Genomic DNA, 20765 nt, shown 5'->3' on the forward strand with positions numbered 1-20765 from the left:
TGATTTTGTGGCGGTTTTTTTCAAAATTTTGCGAAGTTTCTTGTGCTTTTTTGCGGAAAACTTCTCGATTTGGCAGAATTGCAATTGCACAAAATTGTTTTGCAGTGACTTTTGTTAAATGAGACCTTTCAGCTGTACTCATGCTCGAGGCACTTGATTCGAAGAAGGCTTTGGCTGAACGTGCGTCGGGATGACGTCGCATGGCATGCCTTGGCCGCAATCTGCGGAAAATCTTTTATAATTTTGAAAAATTGCAATCTCCTCCGAGTATTCCTGTGATCGCAAAATCCTGGTGGGACTGTTCAATGGGGTTGAGTTCAGAGCTCTATGCAGGCCAGTTGAGTTCTTCCATTCCAACCTTCATGGAGCACGCTTTGTGCACAGGGGCATTGTCATGCTGGAACAGGTTTGGGCTTCTTAGTTCCAGAGAAGGGAAATTGCCATACTACAGCGTACAAAGTCATCCTGTACAATTGTGTGCTTTCAGGTTTGTAGCAACAGTTTAGACAAGAAGGTCAAGTGTCCACAGAGGTTCACAGAAGGGAAAAGGATGCGTGACACGAAAGACGCATTGCTCCTGGTGGAGGTTACTTTTGCTTTGAACTGATGTTAAATGGACACGTAAACCTCAGTTTTGTGAACCAGGTTCTCCTGAAACAAGGAGGACTACAAGAAACTATAATCTCTGGTCATTAAAAGCACAAGGCAAAGTCTGCTGTAAGCATGGAGCTCCTATGTGACCTACAGTATGCTAGGGTTTTTGTGGTCAAATTTGGGCGGTTTTTCTTGCTCCCTGCTCAGATTTTCTTGTTAGCAACGTGGGCCGCTTTGTAACAGTCACCCGTTTTCACCTAGATAAAATCGCAACCGTCCATGCTCCAGAATCCTACCATAAGCTTCTTTTTTCAGTTGGTTCAATTTGGTAAAATTAAACAGTTGGTTTACTTTGATAAGTTTGACGTTCTTCTGTTGGGGTGATATCGGAAAAAGTCTCATATGAAATCCAGTATGTTGCTAGAACACATGCAATCGTTCATGTTTAGTAACCACTTCACACCGGTCAGGGTTGCAGCAGTCCAGAGCCAGAACAAACACACATTCACGCACTCATCTCCACGTAGGTGGATTTTAGCATCGACGTGCATGTTTTTAGGAGGTAGGAGGAAACCAGAGAACCCGGAGGAAACCCACACAGACACAGGAGATTATGCAAAACACTGCACTGACAGTAACTCGAGCTCGGGATCAAACCAGGGACCCTGACGCTGATCCATCCATCCATCCATCCATATTCTGTAGCACTTATCTTACACAGGGACACTGGAGCCTATCCCAGGGGAATCAGGGAACAAGGCAGGGGACACCATGGACGGGGTCCCAGCCCATCACAGGGCACAATCATACACACACTACGGACAATTTAGAGAAGCCGGAATTCCCAGAGGAAACCCCAGAAGCATGGGGAGAACCTGCAAACTCTGCACACAGGAGGTGGGAATCGAACTCCTAACGCTGGAGGTGCAAGGCAAAGGTGCTACCCAATTAACTAAGCCATTATATACGAGGATGGAAAAGCCTTAGCAATGATGCAAAATCTTTTAGTTAAATAATAAATATTTTATTGCTGTTGTTAATTCTTCAGCAGTCTCTACTTTGAGCTCTGTAAATAATCATTATAGATATAGGGTCTGAATTTCTCAGGAGCTCATATTCAGGGACTTCAAACACTTGGCAGTCTGCAGAGTATGGCAGTGAGTATAGAGAACTGTTTACTCTCCAGAGACCGAAGCAGGGAATATACTGACCCTATTAAGACAGCACAGGATTATGTTGTGTTTTTTTTTTTGATACTTCTGTGCATTGCTGGAGCATTCTAGAAATAATGAAAGGAATCCAAATAATCATATACTTATTTTCCCTGTGCTGAATCTGTGTGCGTGTGGACATGTTTACTTATTACTTTTGGTAATGTGACCAGCGTATTAAACTGTTCCGCTGGAGTCCTTGCTTTTTTTTTTTTTTTTTTCTTTGAAAGATTCTAAATATAGCTTAATGAGCTGAAAATATTACTGAATAATTACTGAATAAAGTGGGAGGATTGCTTCAGACACATAAGTAATGTCGGCTGCTTCTGACTCACAGCTGTCTGGTTTGAATCTGGAGTTTAGTGATCTCTGACAGATTGCAGTTGCAGTTCACAGCGGGTCATATTTTGGAAAATGGAATCGAGCTGTTTTTAGGATGTTTTTAATTCACAGTCTGAATCCAATTGCACTTTTGTATATGTACAATTTGTTTTGGGTTTTTTTTCTTCTTCAAATTTACTTTGAAGCTACAGTGCATATTTGAGTCAGGAGAGAGAGAAAAGACATTGTTTAATACGATGTTTCTTGTGTGCTGTGAGTCACCCTGACAATCCTGTAAAAGTCATTTTCAGTCATTGGTGTGTCAGGGGTCGGGGGTCAGAACTGGGGGAAATTAGTACACCTATACCATACGTCAGCTCAGGTGTGTCAGACGTCAGGCACAAAAGAGGTCCAAGTACACAAGAACCAGCAGCCAATCAGAGAAGAGGGTGAGAGTAGAGAATGAGAGTCAATATAATACTTTAAGAAGAAAATGGAGTCTGGAGGCTTAGTTTAATTCTTGCTGAAAATTTTATTTGTCCTCCAATTTGATGGAAAGTCAACTGACTTATCCTCTTTATGGAGTTTGTATCATTACCCAGTTGTGAAATTGTGTTCGTGTGGTTTTCTATTTCTCTATTTTCGCGTAAGAGTGAGGCATTTGGCTTGTCTGCTCACCTCAATTTGTATATTTATTGCTCCGTTTTAGCCGATATGCTAACACTAGAGCTGGGGTAATCGATCCCGGACTCGGATATATATATATTTATATATATGTTAAGAGTTGTAAACGTTTGGACCGTGTTCCAGACTGCATACAACCACACTAAATAGTCTGTCAATTATGTGGTTTGGGATACAGTTCTGAATTCTGTCTGAATGTGTATTGATTGTTCTTTCGTCCATTAGATTAATCCGCACAGTGGACAAGGTTAGAGCACAACCAGCAGTACGAAATGTTCTTCCACATGTAGCTTGCAATAGCGTTTTTCTACCAGAGAGGGCACCATTCCAAACTCTTACATCCAGCAGCTGTGGAATAGATCTGGATACTATGGATTGGGTACTTACTATTTTGCTGCAATCTACAACAAAGCAACTATTCATGACCCGTGCTTTTATGCAACACCAGTCTTCTATCCTAGATGCCAAGCTCTAACACCCACTTTCTAATAGGAGAGTCCATTCTCTCCTTCATTACGAAAGCACCTCACCTTTCCTCTGCATCCTCCCCAGAATGGCCTATTTCATTAGCACACATCTGCTACTGAATACACTGCCAGTCTTTATTCCAATGCCCTTGCATAAGTTGTAAAGCCTGTGCTAATGGAAATTTTAGAACATTTAAGAATATCAACCAAGCAAACCGATACTGCTCTTAGGAACTACGTTTCAAAGCCTTACTTTTAATTATTGAAACGTAGTTTTCTGACTGTCTTCCAAGTGTCTTCCGAGAAACTAGATGTGAGGGATCGTGACCTGTGTAATCATTGTAGTTATTATATAAATAACGAATTAAAACTAATTACGGATAATGCTATGAATGGCTTTTGCACTAAATCTGGTTGCTTTTATCAGTGCTAAAATAAAGTTGGATCCAATATACTTTACTGGTTAAGGTTGTGGTTGAACATGGAAAAAAATCTTAAACTGATCCATTTTGTATCATACTTTACTCCCAGATTAAATCCCAAATGTTCCTCTATTTATTTTTTACCACACTCCACTTCTTCATTAAAATTTTTTATAGCCTGCTACCTGTTATTAGCCTTAGGCTTACTCTTTTTAATGACTAGGCCCATACAGTTTTGTTATTAAGGGGATTTGTGCTGCATCCACATATCCATAAAATTAATTACACAGCTTTATTGAGACTAAAAAAAAAATCTATGATTTTGAAAATATATAGTTTGGCAGATAACTGGACCAGATGCAGTGTGAAGATAATTATAGTCTTCAAAGTATAAATCACCATTATTATTCCACAAGTAGATATTATGAGTTAAATCATATTTTGCTTTTTGTTGATGTCACATTTTATAGAACTTATTTAGAATGTTAATCCAAAACTGGTTTTGTCTCAAAATAAAACATCTGACTAGTAGATCATCTTTGAGGGGTGAAAACCAAGAAAGGGCAATTCTGAAGTCAGATTGACCAAATTGCTTGGGTTTAGGTTTAGTTAATATTGTGCCAGTGTACAACCCCAATTCCAAAAAAGTTGGAAAGGCACCATCAATGCTGAAAGATATATACAGGTTTTAGAGCAACATGCTTCTATCCAGATTCCATCCCATCTTTGCTTCTGAAAGACTCTGCCTCTCTAAGATACTATGTTTATACCCAATCCTGTTACTGACCTGTTGCCAATTAACCTAATTAGTTGCAAAATGTTCCTCCAGCAGTTTCTTTTAGTAACAGTTATTTTTCCAGCCTTTTTTTTTTTTTGCCCCATCCCAACTTTTTTGAGACGTGCTGCAGCCATCAAATTGACCTTATTTCTTTCTTAAAATGGTATATTTCCTCAGTTTAAACATTTGATATGTTTTCTATATTCCATTGTGAATAACATATGGGTTTATGAGATTTGCAAACCATTGTATTCTGTTTTTATTTACATTTTACACAGCGTCCCAACTTTTTTGGAATTGGAGTTGTATGTTTTATTAGTGCTATTTTTAAGCACTAATATAACTTTTCTATTTATATTTTGTCTTCTTTAGACCGGTCTTTGTTGGATTCCAACACAACAAAGCAATCTCTGATGGAAGTGCCACATCAAACAGCTTCACCCATCACCTTACTGTATACTTCCTTCGAAGCCTGGGGACAGTCCAGTGACATCCATAGGACATTCCCCATCTTGCCTAACACTGAATCACCCAAAGCCTCAGAGAATTACTACAGTCACACCATCGGCACTGTATATGGCTCAGCTTCCATGCCACCTCCAAGCTATATCCCTAATCCAGAGCCTCTCTCTGGCCCTGCAGTACATTCAGGCATCCAGCTCTCACAGACGTCACCAAATTTGCCTTCAACTGGGCTGGATTCTTTTGCAGAACCACCGTTTCCACCCCCTGAATTACCAGCAGAAAGATTTAGCAATAGTGACACTACATCTGCAAACCAAGAAGAACTTTCAAATCATTTAGTCCCTAGTCATGACTTAAATATCCAAAATGATGGTACCCTAGATGCTCATCTGTTATATCCAAGTCATGCTGTTTTTGGAAAATATCATTTGACATCATCTTTCACAGAACCAACTATGGGTCCACCAGAGGTCTTCTTCCCAGCCAACACTATGGATGTGGACTATGGTTCTGGTTCTGGTGATTACTTGGAAACAATGTCTTACATGGGAACTGAGGGAGATGACTATTCGTTGGTCACCAATTTTCCCTCCGACATGTATGACTTTGAGGACTCAAACTCCGAATCCTACGATACATCTTTCCCTACAAGGGTAATGATTCCTTTGTCCACAAGGTACCTCTCTCCCAGTACCTCCACAAATGTTCCTGATAGACATCTTACTATGAATCCTAACATGGCCTTCAGTATTACCCCAAATTCAACCAGTACTCTCCAAGTAACCAATAGCAAAATGACAGTTTCTCAAAGTGTAATGACCTCCAGAACCCCTACCCTAACCAGTATTCCCAACAGTCCGACCCATATGCCATTTTCCAGCACTGTTTACTTGGGTGTCCAAGCCATCCATCCTACAGCAGTGCATTCTAGTGCCTCCTTACATCGGAGCAACATAGTCAGTGACACTTCAGAGTCATATTCTAACTGGCCTGATGTTACCATTGAACCCAGTGATGTTCTTCTGCCTGATATGAATAGTCTGGAGTACTACAACATTCAACTGACAAAGAATAATGACAGCTTGACAGGACAACAGGGCAACCAGACCACTTCCAAACATTTCTCCCTCTCCCTGTCAGTAAGCACTACCAGCACCTACACTGTTCCTCCCAGTCACATGATAACAGTAATGTATGGAGAGGACCTGCAGCCTATGGGCAACAACTCCTGGCCTGAAGAATCTTCTACAGACATCTCAGGATTTGATTTGTCCAACACTACTGTCTTGGATTTGTCAGACATAAGACCTAGTCTAATGAATGGTACATTTCCGTTTTTGTACTCATCAGTGTTAACTCCTTCCATGGACTTTTCAACTTCCCTGTGGGATCTGGCCACGACTGCTAACTGGATTAGCACAGAATCTGTCAGCACCTCCCTGTCACTGTTTTTCCCACCCTCTGATTCAGAGGAATCCGATGTCATGTTTCCGACGTCCACAAACGTCTACTCTACATTGCCAGAGACCTCACTCCCTACTTCTTCAGTCATCAGTAATGTGTTCACCCAGACACATAATGCCTCTGAGGTGCCTACTGAGTCAACCCTCAATAGCACTTCTGCCATTTCTGTGACCGAGATGGCTGACCAAGGTTTCACAGGAGTAGAGAGTTCTTTCACTGAAGTTACCGATGATGTAATGACAACAACCAGCAAGCCAGCAGTCTCCACCACTTCAGTATTATATAATGAGACAACTGTGACTACCCCGGGCCCAACAACTGAAGTGTTTAATACTACAACTCTTACAATGCCTACAACCCCTTCAGTGACAACCCAGACTTCTACTCTTCAGACTACCACTGTCCGAGAGTACCTCTGCAACAATACCAAACCTGATACCTACTTAGTGCGAGTCGGTAAGTCAGTTTTTTCTTTTATTTCGGCTTTATTTTTTACAGGGTTAATTTTTCAATTACTATACGTAATTGCAGTTTGAACAAATTATAAAGTGTTTGATTAGAGGCTAAGGTAGTACTAGTACTTGTTTGAACATAGAAGAAAAGAGAGCAGACTCCTGGAATGATGTCTTACCCATCTCCTGCAGGTTTTCCGCTTGGCTCCACCGCTGGTTACGCCAAAACAAAAGTCGGAGAGATCCTCAAAGCGGAATTCAATCGATCGGTTGAACTGCAGGTGAACTTTAATATTCTTGAACATGTCTGAGTCTTTTTTTTTCTATAGTCTGTAGCATAGTCTAGTAGTTTTAACATTTTCTCTTGCTATTTAGAACAGCGCCGTATTAGCTGTCATGATAGTGGTTACTTATGCTTTGTGCTGATTTTACTTGTGAATTCACAAACCTCAATCCTGTGAGCCAATAGAACAGAAGTGGGTGGGACTGTGGCTTCTTTGTCTCGTAAAAAAGGAATAGTTACTCATTATAAAGGAGCAGTCACGCAGGACATTGACATTCGCTAAAGTTTTTGTGGTAATTCTGTTTTTTGATCGTTCTTGTTTTTTTGGTAGGGGGGAGGGTATTTGTCTCTCCTTGCTAGGATTTTCTTGTTATCATTGTTAGCATCTCTGTGTGGAATTATTATTATTATTATTATTATTATTATTAAGACATAGAATATATTTCCAAATGACTTAGACTAAGTTTTTGATGTATTATCTATTTGTTATACAACAATAATAATACAATAATCTTATTTTGAGTCTGATCGGTGTGTACCATTTATAAGTACTTTATGATAAAAGCTGGCAAACTGTTGCATGACTGCCCTCAAGCTTCATGTTGGCTTTCAGAAGTCAATCCGGAAATACACAGCTCTTCCTGTCTCACTATCTGTTCATATCATATAGTCAAACAATGCAGAGATTGGCTTCATAGAGTGAAATCCTTCTCCAAATATAAACACATACTGTAGATTAGAGAGCTTCAGATACTCATTTCCTTGCAGTTCTTTTTAAAACAAAACAAAAAAAAAACAGCTCAACTTACATGTTCATGTTTGTATTTCCACTCATAGTAATCTCTCATGGGGAAGTTGTTTGGTGAAATGATGATATATGTGTGTGTGTGTGTTAATGTTGGATTCGCTTTAAATTTGAATATTGTTTTATTTGGTCTGTGTGTGTGTGTGTGTGTGTGTGTGTGTGTGTGTGTGTGTGTGTGTGTGTGTGTGTGTGTGTGTGTAGGTGGTGAAATCCCCTCCAGACTTTGTGTTTCGGGCTGTGTCTGGTCCTGTTGTCTACACAGCCATATCAGTTATGAACGCTCTGAGACGGTTTACATACACGTCTGACACCATTCTTAGTGTTTCCCCTATCAGTCCTGTACCAGGCCAACAGTACCACATCCATTCTGGTAGAGACATATACACATCACCCATTCACATCAATTTAACTGTTCCATTTCGATGCAAGTGTTTATATCTATATTGCTGTAATAACTAAAGTCTGTATTAGGTAGAGGTAGAGTGATGTGAAATCTAAAAATACACTAGGTTATTATGCGATGTCTTATCGTGTACTTTTTCTCTGTAGTGCTTCAGTTTGTGCCTATTGGCATTGACATGCATGTGTGCACATTCATCGAGCACATTGAAAGAGGCCTGATTTACGCTTTCGCCGAGGTGCGCCGTCGCTTAAAGGAGTCTACTGACTTTACCGTGCACGTAAGAATCACTTCCATGTTTGCTATTCTCATTAATCTGATTTGACATGTACATCTCTAGCTGTTTTTGTGTAACTAAGCTAATTTGTGTAAAAAATAAATAAATAAATAAATAAATAAGGGATTTTTTTAAACATATTTGGACAAGCAAAAATTTGATCCTCTTTGAAACAGATATTTGATAATAACGTTGATACACAAATCACACATAAAATTGACATTTGATTAGTGATTCAAACCTGCTTAGGGAGTGCACGTGGAGCTTGTCTTATTTAAACCCCTCTAGTGTCTGGTGTTCCCTTTGAGGTGTGTGGTGTCATTATGAAAAGATCTAAAGAGTTCTATAAGGCCTTCGGGGGGGGGAAAGGGTGTGGATGCCTATGAGTCTGGCAAGGGATTTAAAAAGATCTCATCATTCCACTGTAATGAAAATCATCTACAAATGGTACAGATTTCAAACGACTGCCAATTAGTTGATGGAAATAGAAGTCTCCAGGAACCCCCAAATTTCATCACAGCATCTGCTAGTAAGTCTTGCAACTGTTGGTGTCAAAGTGCATGCTTCTACAATCAAAAAGAAATGGCACAAATTTGACGTGCATGGGAGGCGTGCCAGGAAAAAACATTTGCTGTATAAAAAGAACGTTAGAACACGAATACAGTTTGCCAGTGTGCAAATATGCAAAGACCAGTCCATTGGGAATAATTCTCTGGACAGACTAGTCAAAGATAGAGTTGTTTGGCCACAGTAACAGCAGACATGTTTGCACAAACCAGAGACAGCTTTTTAGGAGAAGCACCTCATACCAACTGTGAAACACGTTGAAAAATGTTATGGTTTGGGGTTGCTTCACTGCCTCAGGGACTGGACAGCTTGCATTCATTGATTCAACTATGAATTCTGCATCATATCAAAAAGTGCTTGAAGATAATGTGAGGTCATCTGTCCAAAAGTTGAAGTTGAACTGAAAGCGGACATTTCAACAAGATAATGATCCCAAGCACACTAACAAATCCACCATGGAATGGCTCAGAAAGAAGAAATGGAGGGTTATGGAATAGCCTAGTCAAAGCCCGGATTTTTGCATGCAAGAAATCCCTCAAGCATCGCGCAACTGAAAGAATATTACATGGAAGAGCGGTCAAACATTCCAGCAAGTCTGGTGGACAATTATGCAAAACATCTACAAAAAGTTATTTCTGCTAAAGGGGGCAATACTAGCTTCTGATGCCAAGCGTGTACTTCCTTTTTCCACAGAAGAATATCACATTTATTGATATTTCTGTTGAATAAATGATTGAAAAATCTAATTTTCCTTGTGGGTTTGTTCAAGTATGTCAACTTTATTAATAGGCACTGTTTCAAAGATCATCGAATGTTTACTTGTCCAAATATGTCAAAAAAGCCAACAATTTCCACCACAATTTATGTGGTGTGACAAGACAGTCATACAGATATATAACTGTTAGAGACTGCAATGCAAGCTGTTTAGGACGGTTTTCTACAAGCTATTGAGTGTCTTCACACCAGTAACTCAGCTCCAGTCCTCTTGAATTGCTTTTATACTCTTTAGAAAATGGACCACTGGTGCTTTGAGTTCAAGATGTATGATTAAATCCATCTCAGAGCTATGGTAGGGTTTTTATCGTGGAGCTGTTTTGACATGTAGCAGCGGTGCACCAGACATGCTGTTTTTCTTTCACTGATTGCTGCTGTGCTTGCTGATTGGAAGCAATTTCTGCTTCCCGTACACTGAAATGACATCACTCTCAGCCAGCTACTTTGATTGGATTTAGGGAGAAGAGCATGCACTATTCAACCCCACAGTTGTCAAGGCAACTAAATGAATGAGTGAAATTTGCTGCGTAGAGGACTGGGACTGTTACACCGCTCTCAGTTTTGACATATGAATGCACTTGAGCTTTGACTGATGTTCTCGTACATACCTCATCTCCAGTTTAATTCAGATGTAGAATAATCATGATTATACATACACTGAGACAAACTTTCTGTCTGAGTCACATTCAGTTATTATATTAATGTTTGTCAGGTTTTGCTTGACATTAACATTACAGATGTGCTCTTATTTCCATACGTAGTGGACTCACATGATTTTAACTATTTCAGATCTTGAACATCACCATGAGCTCTGTGGCACCAACACGGAGGCAGCTTCGTGGGCCAGTGGACATCACCTTTGTGGTACGTGATGCTCAAGGGTACATACTAGGGTCAGAGGTCAGCGGTCACTTGAGACATCTCAGTATGGTGGAGTTTAGCTACTACCTGGGATACCCTGTTCAGCAGATTGCAGAACGTGAGTCAGATTTGCAAGCATCATACATTAACAATAACTGCAGTCATTTAATGTACCGATTACTGTATGAGTATGACGGTGATGATTTCTTTCGTCAACAGCATTTCACTACCCTGAACTGAACACCACACAGTTGCTACGCTCTTCATGGGTGAAGACAGGTAATGTATGCTAATAAGCTTGTCTCAGCTTATTTGGCTCCAGTCATGAGGCTTGGTCAGATTTGAGCACATTGATTGCTACTCAGAAAGTGCTATATTCAGAGTTGATGACTTAAGTCTGAAAATTGTGATCATTTTAACCCAGGGAAAGTTCTCATGTGTACTCAGACTCTGGTTACACACCTTCTTAAGTCAGTTTTCTGGGTGCGGCATTCAGATGACGCAAATTATCTGCATGTAGTTACCATTACGCTTTCATGGTTGGCAGACTGTTCTTAAGTAAAAGCATCCGAGACGGGTTTTTCCAATAGCGTCTTAAACCACCGCCTTTAAAGACAAGCACTTTGAGCCGTTTAAGGCCGAGAAAGTCACGGATAGAAAATTTCGACTGAAGAAGGAAATCACGTTTTTTTCCTTTGATGCAAAATGTAATATGATGTAACATAAAAGCAAGAAGCAGTTTAGTAGAAAAAGCAGAAAATGAAAAAGACTAATATTATGATATACACTATATATATATATATATGATATATATTGTGTATTGAAATACACAACTAATAGGAGTCTAATAGAGTTAGTGTACTAATACTACTCATTTACTCTGAGTAGCCAATATATTGCTGTGTGAATAGTCCTAATCATAATTAACACATTAATCACTGCTCATTTGTTTTAATTTAACAATATGTCATCCACCCTTATAAAATAGCACTTGATCCAGCACATTTTATTATTTTGCAATTTGTTGTTTGTTTGTTTTTTTTATGCCAGGCACAAACATGAAGCCATGAGATACAAAATCAAGGTCATGAAATGAAGTATGTGCAGGATACACACTAGTTTAAGTAATTGTGCCCATGGTTTGAAGAATAAGCTGACTAAGTGCTCATCTGCTATGCTTACAGCTCAATTTAAGTTAACTCACAAGTTTATCCTTAAAAAATGCCCTCAAACTGCATTCCACGCTTGGGTGTTGGTACAGCTTTGAACTTTAAATACCGCTACTCACTCGAGCCGATATCGCGCAAGAACAAGTCGACTTCATGGGACTTAAAGGGATAGTTCACCCAAAAATGACAATTCTGCCACCAATTACTCACCCTCACGTCATTCTAAACTCATAAGACTTTCGTTCATCTCCGGAACATAAATGAAGATATTTTTAATGAAACCCGTGAGATTTCTGTCCCTACATAGAGGAGGACTTGCATGTTTTTAGTCCGCTCTCGCATCAACACAGCACGCATGCGTCGTGGTTCTCTCATTAAAGCGTGTCAGAGATCTACGCGGAAGTGAGGATATTTTGTGTATACAGACTTGATTTTAGTTTTTTTGCGCAAACAAAGCATTTGTATCGCTTCATAAAATTGGAATTAAACCGCTGGAGTCACATGGATTACTTTTACAATGCCGTAATGAACTTTTTCGAGTTTGAAAGTTTTGGTTACATGGACTGTAAATGGAGCGACCGAAATTAAATTAAAATGGCTTCATTCGTGCTCCGAAGAAGGATCGAAAGTCTTATTAGTTTGGAACGACACGAGGGTGAGTAACTGATGACAGAATTTTCATTTTTGGGTGAACTATCCCTTTAAGTCCAAGGTCAGAGTTATGTGTGTCTCGGTCTTAAGCAACCTCCACGCTGTTTGTGTTATTCTCGGAATAGCGCTTTAGTCTGTAGCTCCGACATCTGAATATGACCCATAAATATTTCCATGTCATTCTGTATGTATTTGTGTTTGTTGTTGTGTAGTGTTGCTGGGCGTGATGGAGAATGATGTGAGTGGTAGAATTTTCCAGGCAAAGATGGAGAGGAGACTAGCTCTGCTGCTTGGAGAGGGGCTTTCTGCAGGCCGACGCCTTAAAAGAGCCACCAGTATGGGCAACAACAGCGTACAGGTAACAGATCACAAATCCCCCAAGTACCACTTGAGCCCTCGCCGTATTGTCCATAAATACTGTCTTTTTTATAGAAAAGACTAGAACAGAAGAAGATTCAGTTCTTTAAAAAATATTCAATTCATTCAAATATTCAATATATTGAAATCTGTGGTATCCAGGTTTTGGGCTGTGTGTGTGTGTGTGTGTGTGTGTGTACATATGCATATGTACACACACTGCATGTGTGTCGGCTGAAATGGGCGCCGTCATTATTATATTCTTCCTGCATGGACGTCCTGAGCCTTTCTGGCTTCTTAATGGATCACTCTCTCTGTCTCCCGTCACCACCTGCGCTCCTCGGCTCATCACCATTTTATTTTTTTTTAGCCAAGCAGTATCCATGGCAACAGCTTCTATTCATCCCTTAACTGAGGAGCCACTCACTGGGCCTTTTCTCCGCTCAGAGGATGGTTAGCTGATAGCAGATCAATTATTGAAGACACTTCACAGACAGAGTCACTCTAGAATCACACGTCTGTTCTGCTGAGAGATTTTCCCTGTTTCATGGGACACATAAAGAGCGGGGCAGTCCGCTTTCACAGCACGGAGCTGGCTGCATGATTAAAGACTGGCCTGGTTTCACAGCAACCCCCACTGCACCCTCAGACATCCTCGCTGTTGATATTGATGATCCATACTGCAGGCCTGTTAACATTTTCTTTAAGTTACTAATCAGCGAAATGTGAATAAGACACAGATTGTGAATACCACAAATTGGAAGGTGTTTCATGCAATTTGTGTTGCTTAGAAATGACTGTTCATGTAGTTGTGGAGTTGCCAGGTGAAATAAATGGCAAGTAGACCCAAACTTAGTGACGTTTGAGACCAGATGAGGCTTTGTGCGGTTCTTTTCCACACCGATAACCCAAATTAGTGTTCAACCCAGATTTTTCTCTTCAGCGCATTGACCTGACATGCCTTTTGCCATTCTTATGTAGGTATGGAATATTATGGGATATATTATCATTTCAAATTAAAAATAAAAACATGGTAGCTTATTATTTTTATTTTTTAATCATTACTCAGTGGTGTAGCACATTTGCCTCCCACCTCCGGGGATGGGGGTTCGTATCCCGCCTCCGCCCTTTGTGTGTGGAGTTTGCAAATGTTATAGACTGGTATTTGGTGTTTTTAATTTGCCCATAGTATGTGAGCAGGTGTGCGATTGTGCATCACTCATCTGTGATGAGTTGGCGCCCCGACCAGTGTGTCGCCCGCCCTGTTCCCCGAGTTCCCTGGGATAGGCTCCAGGCTCCCCCATGTAGGATAACCGGTAGAAAAAATGGATGGATGGAAGCTACACCTAAATGCTGCCTTGTTTCAAAGTGTGTTCCAACCAGTCTCATATGTGCTTATCTTTTAATTTTAAAACTAAGATTAATCTTAAACTTTAGACTTTGTACATTCTTAGAGGACTTGCCAACTAACGCCCAAATGCAAAAATATTAGGATAGTGGAAGAAAAGCATTTTGGAAAAAGAAAGAACTGACAAACTAAACACAGGTGAGGCAACACTACGTAATGTCACAGTTTAGGAATTAGGTCATTACAACATGGACTGATGAATCCAGAGAAATGTCAGGAAGAAATATAGAATTTTGAAATTCTGTAAATCCTATAAATATGTAGGAGGCCTGCACTTTATATTATACAATTTACAGGTATTTATATGTTATACAATGTGTATTATAGATTTAGTTTTATATTTACGTTATTCACATGTCTGCTATCATTTATATAAGAGTTAGTGTGTATTACTTTTGAATAAATAATGTGTGTGCAGAGAGATTTAAATCTTAACTTATATATAAATTAAAGATGCACCGATGTACAAAGGCAATTTTTCACGCTATCGGCCGATAGTTTAAAAACATCCGATGATCAGGGCCGATTATATCCTGTTAATCAAAAGAGGGCGGGAAAACAGCGATTTCGTGCCGTGTGTAAAGATGTCTCTTGTGTGGAATGACGACAAAAGTGTAGTTTGTAAACTCTGTAAGTTCTGTACTGCTAAAACTTTACACCGCATGCTGCAGCAGAGCAAAAGCAGTGCGTATATGTTTTTGGGCGTGCATGTTAACGAATGAGCGTACCGGACACTGCATCAGTGAAGCAAGCGTTTCGGCTTTGATTTCTTTTCTTTTTTTAATTTAAATTTTATTTTTTTTGCTGCGCTGCTTGAGCTGAATTAATGGGCCAGTACAATGATGAAAGATTTAAATGAAGATGAGTTGACAAAAAAGCTATATATTACACAGAAAAATATATTTGTAGAGTAGTGCATTTCATATCCATTTAATGTTAATATATCAAAAAGTTTATGATGTATATTACCAGTTTGATGTTCAATGATGAAGTAGAAATGATTTTGTTTGTGGTGAGTGAATGTGAGACTATCACTACGATTTTTAGAAATCGGTCAATGTTAATATGAATGAATAACATTCAATAAGAGCAGAAGTCTTACTTTAATCATCAGAATTTAGTTCATGTGTTCATGTTAATTTGAGTAATGTGTTTTCTGTTCATGAGACCAGTTACTGTGAAACAACTTGTTGAAATGGAGAGAATAAAGTTTTTAATTTGCATTTCTTTCAGAATTGTGGAATTAATTATTATTAATTTAAAGGAAGGCATAAAAGGCAGAACCACGGATATCGGGTATCTGAATCGGCCGATATCACTCTGAGTATTCGGTTATCGATATCGGTTGAGAAATTTCATATCGCTGCATCTCTAATATGAATATATCTGTGACTCAGATTGTGCAGATCACTCGTCTACCAGAACCGGATGACCCTCTGGAGATGATCTACTTTGTGGAAGGTGCTAACGGTGAAAGGCTGCCTGCTGTCACCACCGCAGACCTGCTGAACAGACTGGATGTGCAGCATGCGGCCATCTTGCTGGGATACCGCATCCAGGGAATTCTGGCGCAGCGTAAGTATCATCCTCAAAACAACACCACACACTACTTTGCTATGCTCTGTGTTCCCTGCAGGCAGTCTTTTATGGAGCCTTTTTTGATGTTGTTTTTAATGAAATGATGATAACTGTATAGTTTACTGACCCTGTTTTACTCATTGCCAGTTGGCTGTGGCATCTGCAAAGCAAATAATTACATTTTCCACACCGTAAACACCAAAGAGAAGGGTTTAATAAACATCTCCTACTCAGATCTTGGCCTCTTTACCTGGCAGCGTTTGTGCTGGCGGATTTATACCTGTTTGACCTACAGAGCAAAAATCTGCCATAATTAGACTTAATGAAGCATTTCCTGTTGTGTAACAGTAGAGTATCAGGAGGCCTGATGCTGTCCCCTCTGTCTATCAGTATCATCTAACACACCATGCCGCTAAAGGTCTAGTTCACAAGCTTTAACAAGAAAATTCAGTTGTATTTGTGTAGTTCTTCTAACAGTGGCCATTATCACAAAGCAGCCCTACAGAAATCCAGATGTAGATTTATCTTTCGATTGCTAATGAGCAAGCCAGAGGCGACAGTGTTACATGTTCAGACCAAACTTCATACATGAGCAAAGGACCAGTGCCTAAGGGACTCCCAGAATTTTTGCTATCATTCACATATTAGTAAAACTGCTGATAACTTTAGAACTGCTAAACATCAAATCATGATTCTTTTCATCTCCTCCTACATATTTCGTCCAATCACCACAAAATTTGGATCGCAGAAGAGCACAGAAGAGCAACCCGAATATAGTTGCTTCTCAGATTCTTGATATGCGTGATGGTTCGTACATAACGGTTCATTATAATGGTTCGTCCACAACGCGAAAACGACTTAATAGAGAAGTTATCATACAGGAAGTGAGGCCACTTCTCAACAACATATTTACAACAAGCTTGGCACATATGTTTACCATGACCTGATGTTAACAAACAAGCTTCGAGTTTATTGGCAGCTTGGAAGGGCTGCTAAAAACAGGAAGTGAGCCAATATTTAATTAACGGCTTGATGTTTTACCTTTAAATTAAGTAGGCTTAATTTCATTTCGTTTAGGCCGTCACTAAGAGGTGGGGCCAGAAAGTGCTTGGCCCCTTAATCACTGCGTGCATGCACTGTTGTTTTTTTCTTTGTATCTTTTGTTTGTTTGGGATTTTTGCATGTATACATGTGGTTCATCTCTGAATGCATGGCTCAGTGCAGTGTTGTCTTTGGCTTTATCTCAAGTGACCAAGATACTGGGAGGTGCATATAGTATGTACCATAAGTAGTAATATATTCATGGAATTTGGCAGACGCCTGTATTTATAGGAATGTAATCATACTTGCACTTTTGTGTGTTGTGTGTTCAGCTGTGGAGAAGCAGGCATCATTGCCGTCTGAGACAGAGAATACCAACACATGGATTATAGTAGGAGTGGTGGTGCCAGTACTGGTGGTGATGATCATCATAAGCATACTGTACTGGAAACTCTGCCGCACGGACAAGCTGGAGTTCCAGCCAGACACCATGAGCACTGTCCAACAGAGGCAGAAGGTAAGAGAGAAAAGTCCACTCTAATAATGTTCACTCATGTTGTTTGGAGCAACAGAAAAATCACACAAACGGAAAAGCATCCGTTGCATTGTTAGCATTGTTGTCTGTCGCGTCTGCCCCGTTGTGTTGCTGAAAAAAACAGATAGCGATTAATCAGCTAGTGGGCTCCTGAGTGTCTCTGCTCTGTGAGCTTGCTGCTTATCTCATATCAGTGGGACTGATTTGGCCTTCTCAGTGCCACTCCAATCTCTAAGTTCATTTTTGTGTCTAGGACTAAGGAATGTGATGTCATGACGCAGTGTGTTATGGTTAGTCCACAATTTTGGCAGAGTTAGACAGTTGTTTAATCCAATAGCTAGCTTGGATATCCATTGATTTTCCCAATATTGTTGTATTATAAACTACCACAACAGCACGCATTATAGCTTTAAAAAGAATCTCTTGTGTGGAGACAAAACTTATATGCTTATCCATCCACCCATTTTCCGTACCGCTTATGCTACACAGTGTTGCAGGAAGCCTGTAGGCTATCCCAGGCAACTCAGGGCACAAGGCAGGGGATACCCTTAAAGACAATTTCACACACATTCACACACTATGGACAAGTTGGAAATGTCAGTCAACCTACAACACATGTCTTTGGACTAGGGGAGGAACCCGGAATACCCGTCAAGCTCCACACACAGGGCGGAGGCGGGATTCAAACCCCGGAGATGCGAGGCAAATGTGCTAACCACTAAGCCACCTGCGTCCCCAATATATGCTTTTTTAATATTTAAATATATACTTATGTATAAAATTGTGGAGAACAATTGTGGAGAACAATCAGGACACCGCAACTTGTAACATTAGCTGCATACATTGGTTCAAACGACTGCGTTATGACATTATGGCTTCCTGTAGATTTTTAAATTGCTCAATAGAATAGGCACTCAGGAAAAATGCCAGAATTGAAACGATTCTGTAAATGTAAAACGATCAAGCATAGTCAAAGCATTACTCCACTCTGTGTGGGAGATTGTATGGATCCACTCTGTCAATAAAATAAATTTTATACATATGCTGTTGCGTGGTATCGCTCTGGAGCTTGTTGTGATACAGCATACAGCCCCTTCTGCTTTTATGATTCACTTTTAAGCATGACAAGTCCTAAAATCCACAATAAAACAGCAATCTCTTGAATCTCTTAAAGAATGTTATAGCTTGTAAACAAAAAAACTAGTCATACCAAAAGGGTGGAACAATCCACTAATGCAGTTTGATGTGATATTGATTCCCAATCCCTGTTTTTCCCTGGACTCTGAGGTCATATCTGAGTTAAAATACTGTGATGTTAAAGTATGGAGTTAAATTTGTGCCAAAACTAAACAAATAATTATACCATTTCGCAAACACAATCAGCTTCGCAAAGGAAAACTCGACTCTCAAACAAACAGAAAGCGATTTTCTCACAAATGTGTTGGTGCAGATTTTCTCACAAATGCGTCCGCTTGATTTTTTCACAAGTGCGTCCGCGGTTATAACGTTTCGATACACACTTAATGAGAGGTAATGACAGGATAAGACGAAACCATAGTCATACGTTTTTTTTCTTCTATTTTTGTGTCACACAATAAATGCAAACCAGGATTGGTTCAAGTAAACATTTGAGGCAGTGGTTTGCATTTGTCGCTTTATTGTGTCATGCCTAATCCAATCAAGAAAATCTCAGTTCAAATGTCTCTTGTAGCCCGGTCACCTTGTCATTCGCCACTGCTCTGAAATCATGCTCACATATACATGAACATGAACATGAGCAGTTGCTTTGTTGCTAGTTAGTGTGTCTGCAAGGTAGCTGTTACACCGCTGATAGACCTCTTGTTGACCTTGTTGTAATCCAAGTCAAAAAAAAAACTATGTCACCTCTTATTCATTACAAAGTATCCAGTTGAATGCTGGAAGGTTGACATCAGTTTGTGTTCATATGGGTGTTAACGCCGTCCATTGCCACTACTTTTATTTTCATACCCTTCTTATGGCTCTGCCATTGACCTCCATTGACCTCACCTTATTTTCACTTCCAATCCTCATCCAGTCCACCACTTCAGTACAGAAATCCATACCCTCACTCCAGAGATCAATGACCCCAGTCAAGAGTAAAAAGCTATTAGTAGTAGAGAGTAGGGAGGAGGAGGAGGAGGAGGAAGAAGAAGACGAGGAGGAAGAAGAAGAAGACGAGGAGAAAGAAGAAGAGGAAGAGGAAGGGGAAGAAGAAGAGGAGGAGGAGGAAGAAGAGGAGGAGGAGGAAGAAGAGGAGGAGGAGGAGGTAGATGGTAGCTGAGGAGTTTTGTGAAATGTTAATCCCACAGTTTTTTTTTGTTTTTGTGTTCTTGTAGGAGCCCTTTAGTCATCCCGAGTCTCTAGTTCTCGTTGTTGTAGTGGTCCGCTCGGACACCATGTAAAATTGGAATTAGAAAAAAATACCCGAACCTACAGTGTGTCATGTTTTGTTTTGTTTCCCCCTCCAAATGGCAAATCAGAAGCCTATCTCTACTGCCACAAGCAGTAAGAAACAAGAATGTATGAAAGAGGAGGAAGAGGAAGCGGTAAAGGAAGACGAGCCGAAAAAAGCGATCAAGGAAAAGTTGAAAGAAGGAGTGGAAATAGCAGAGGTACAAGAGCTGTAATTCACTAAGCTGCTCCAGTCAGTGCTAGCTGTGTGCCCTGTAGCTGGCAAGCTCCTTGTAATAAATTTGATAAGCAATAATTGGAAAATGACTCAGAACACCAGATGTATATGAATGCTTCTTTGTTAATCCCTATTCATTAGAGCGTTCTACGTGGTAACACCGTCCTCCATTCAGTCGCCGTTTTCAGATACGACACATTGGGGAAGAGACATTTTTAAATTGTATTCAGGTTTGGTCCGATTTATAAACAGCCGTATTTACACTCAAAATTGAGAACTGCACACATTTCCAAATGAATTACGGTTTAGCAAATTTTTTATAAAGCTAGTTAGTCAGTGACTCTCATTGTCTGAAAAGAGCACCAGCTAATATTCTAGCTAATATATATGTCGTATATAAACAAAAGAATTTCTTTTGTAATCCTTAATCTTCCCCACTTGTTACGGATGGGTTTTACAATTCTCTGTCTGTCTCTAGAGATAGCGTGCTATTGACATTAAGCTACATTGTTAAGAGCCACGCTTGTTGTGCTCATCTGGTCCTTTATCCA

General features: G+C 39.9%; 1 protein-coding gene across 3 annotated transcripts in view; it reads left to right on the forward strand.

Annotated features, from left to right (window-relative positions):
- Positions 1-20765, forward strand: part of si:ch211-1e14.1 (UPF0606 protein KIAA1549) — a 55237-nt gene that overhangs the window by 19557 nt on the left and 14915 nt on the right. For 2 of the 3 annotated variants that reach the window (XM_053677892.1, XM_047152749.2), the window contains exons 3-12: positions 4850-6862; positions 7051-7139; positions 8148-8316; positions 8496-8626; positions 10754-10943; positions 11045-11104; positions 12858-13003; positions 15808-15985; positions 17362-17546; positions 20066-20197. In XM_053677892.1, coding sequence (XP_053533867.1) covers positions 4850-6862; positions 7051-7139; positions 8148-8316; positions 8496-8626; positions 10754-10943; positions 11045-11104; positions 12858-13003; positions 15808-15985; positions 17362-17546; positions 20066-20197 — 3293 coding nt within the window. The remainder of the gene's footprint in view (positions 1-4849; positions 6863-7050; positions 7140-8147; positions 8317-8495; positions 8627-10753; positions 10944-11044; positions 11105-12857; positions 13004-15807; positions 15986-17361; positions 17547-20065; positions 20198-20765) is intronic. The other variant, XM_053677895.1, reaches the window with a different exon arrangement.

The sequence above is a fragment of the Ictalurus punctatus genome, chromosome 4, assembly GCF_001660625.3.
Source record: "Ictalurus punctatus breed USDA103 chromosome 4, Coco_2.0, whole genome shotgun sequence".
NCBI lineage: Eukaryota > Metazoa > Chordata > Actinopteri > Siluriformes > Ictaluridae > Ictalurus > Ictalurus punctatus.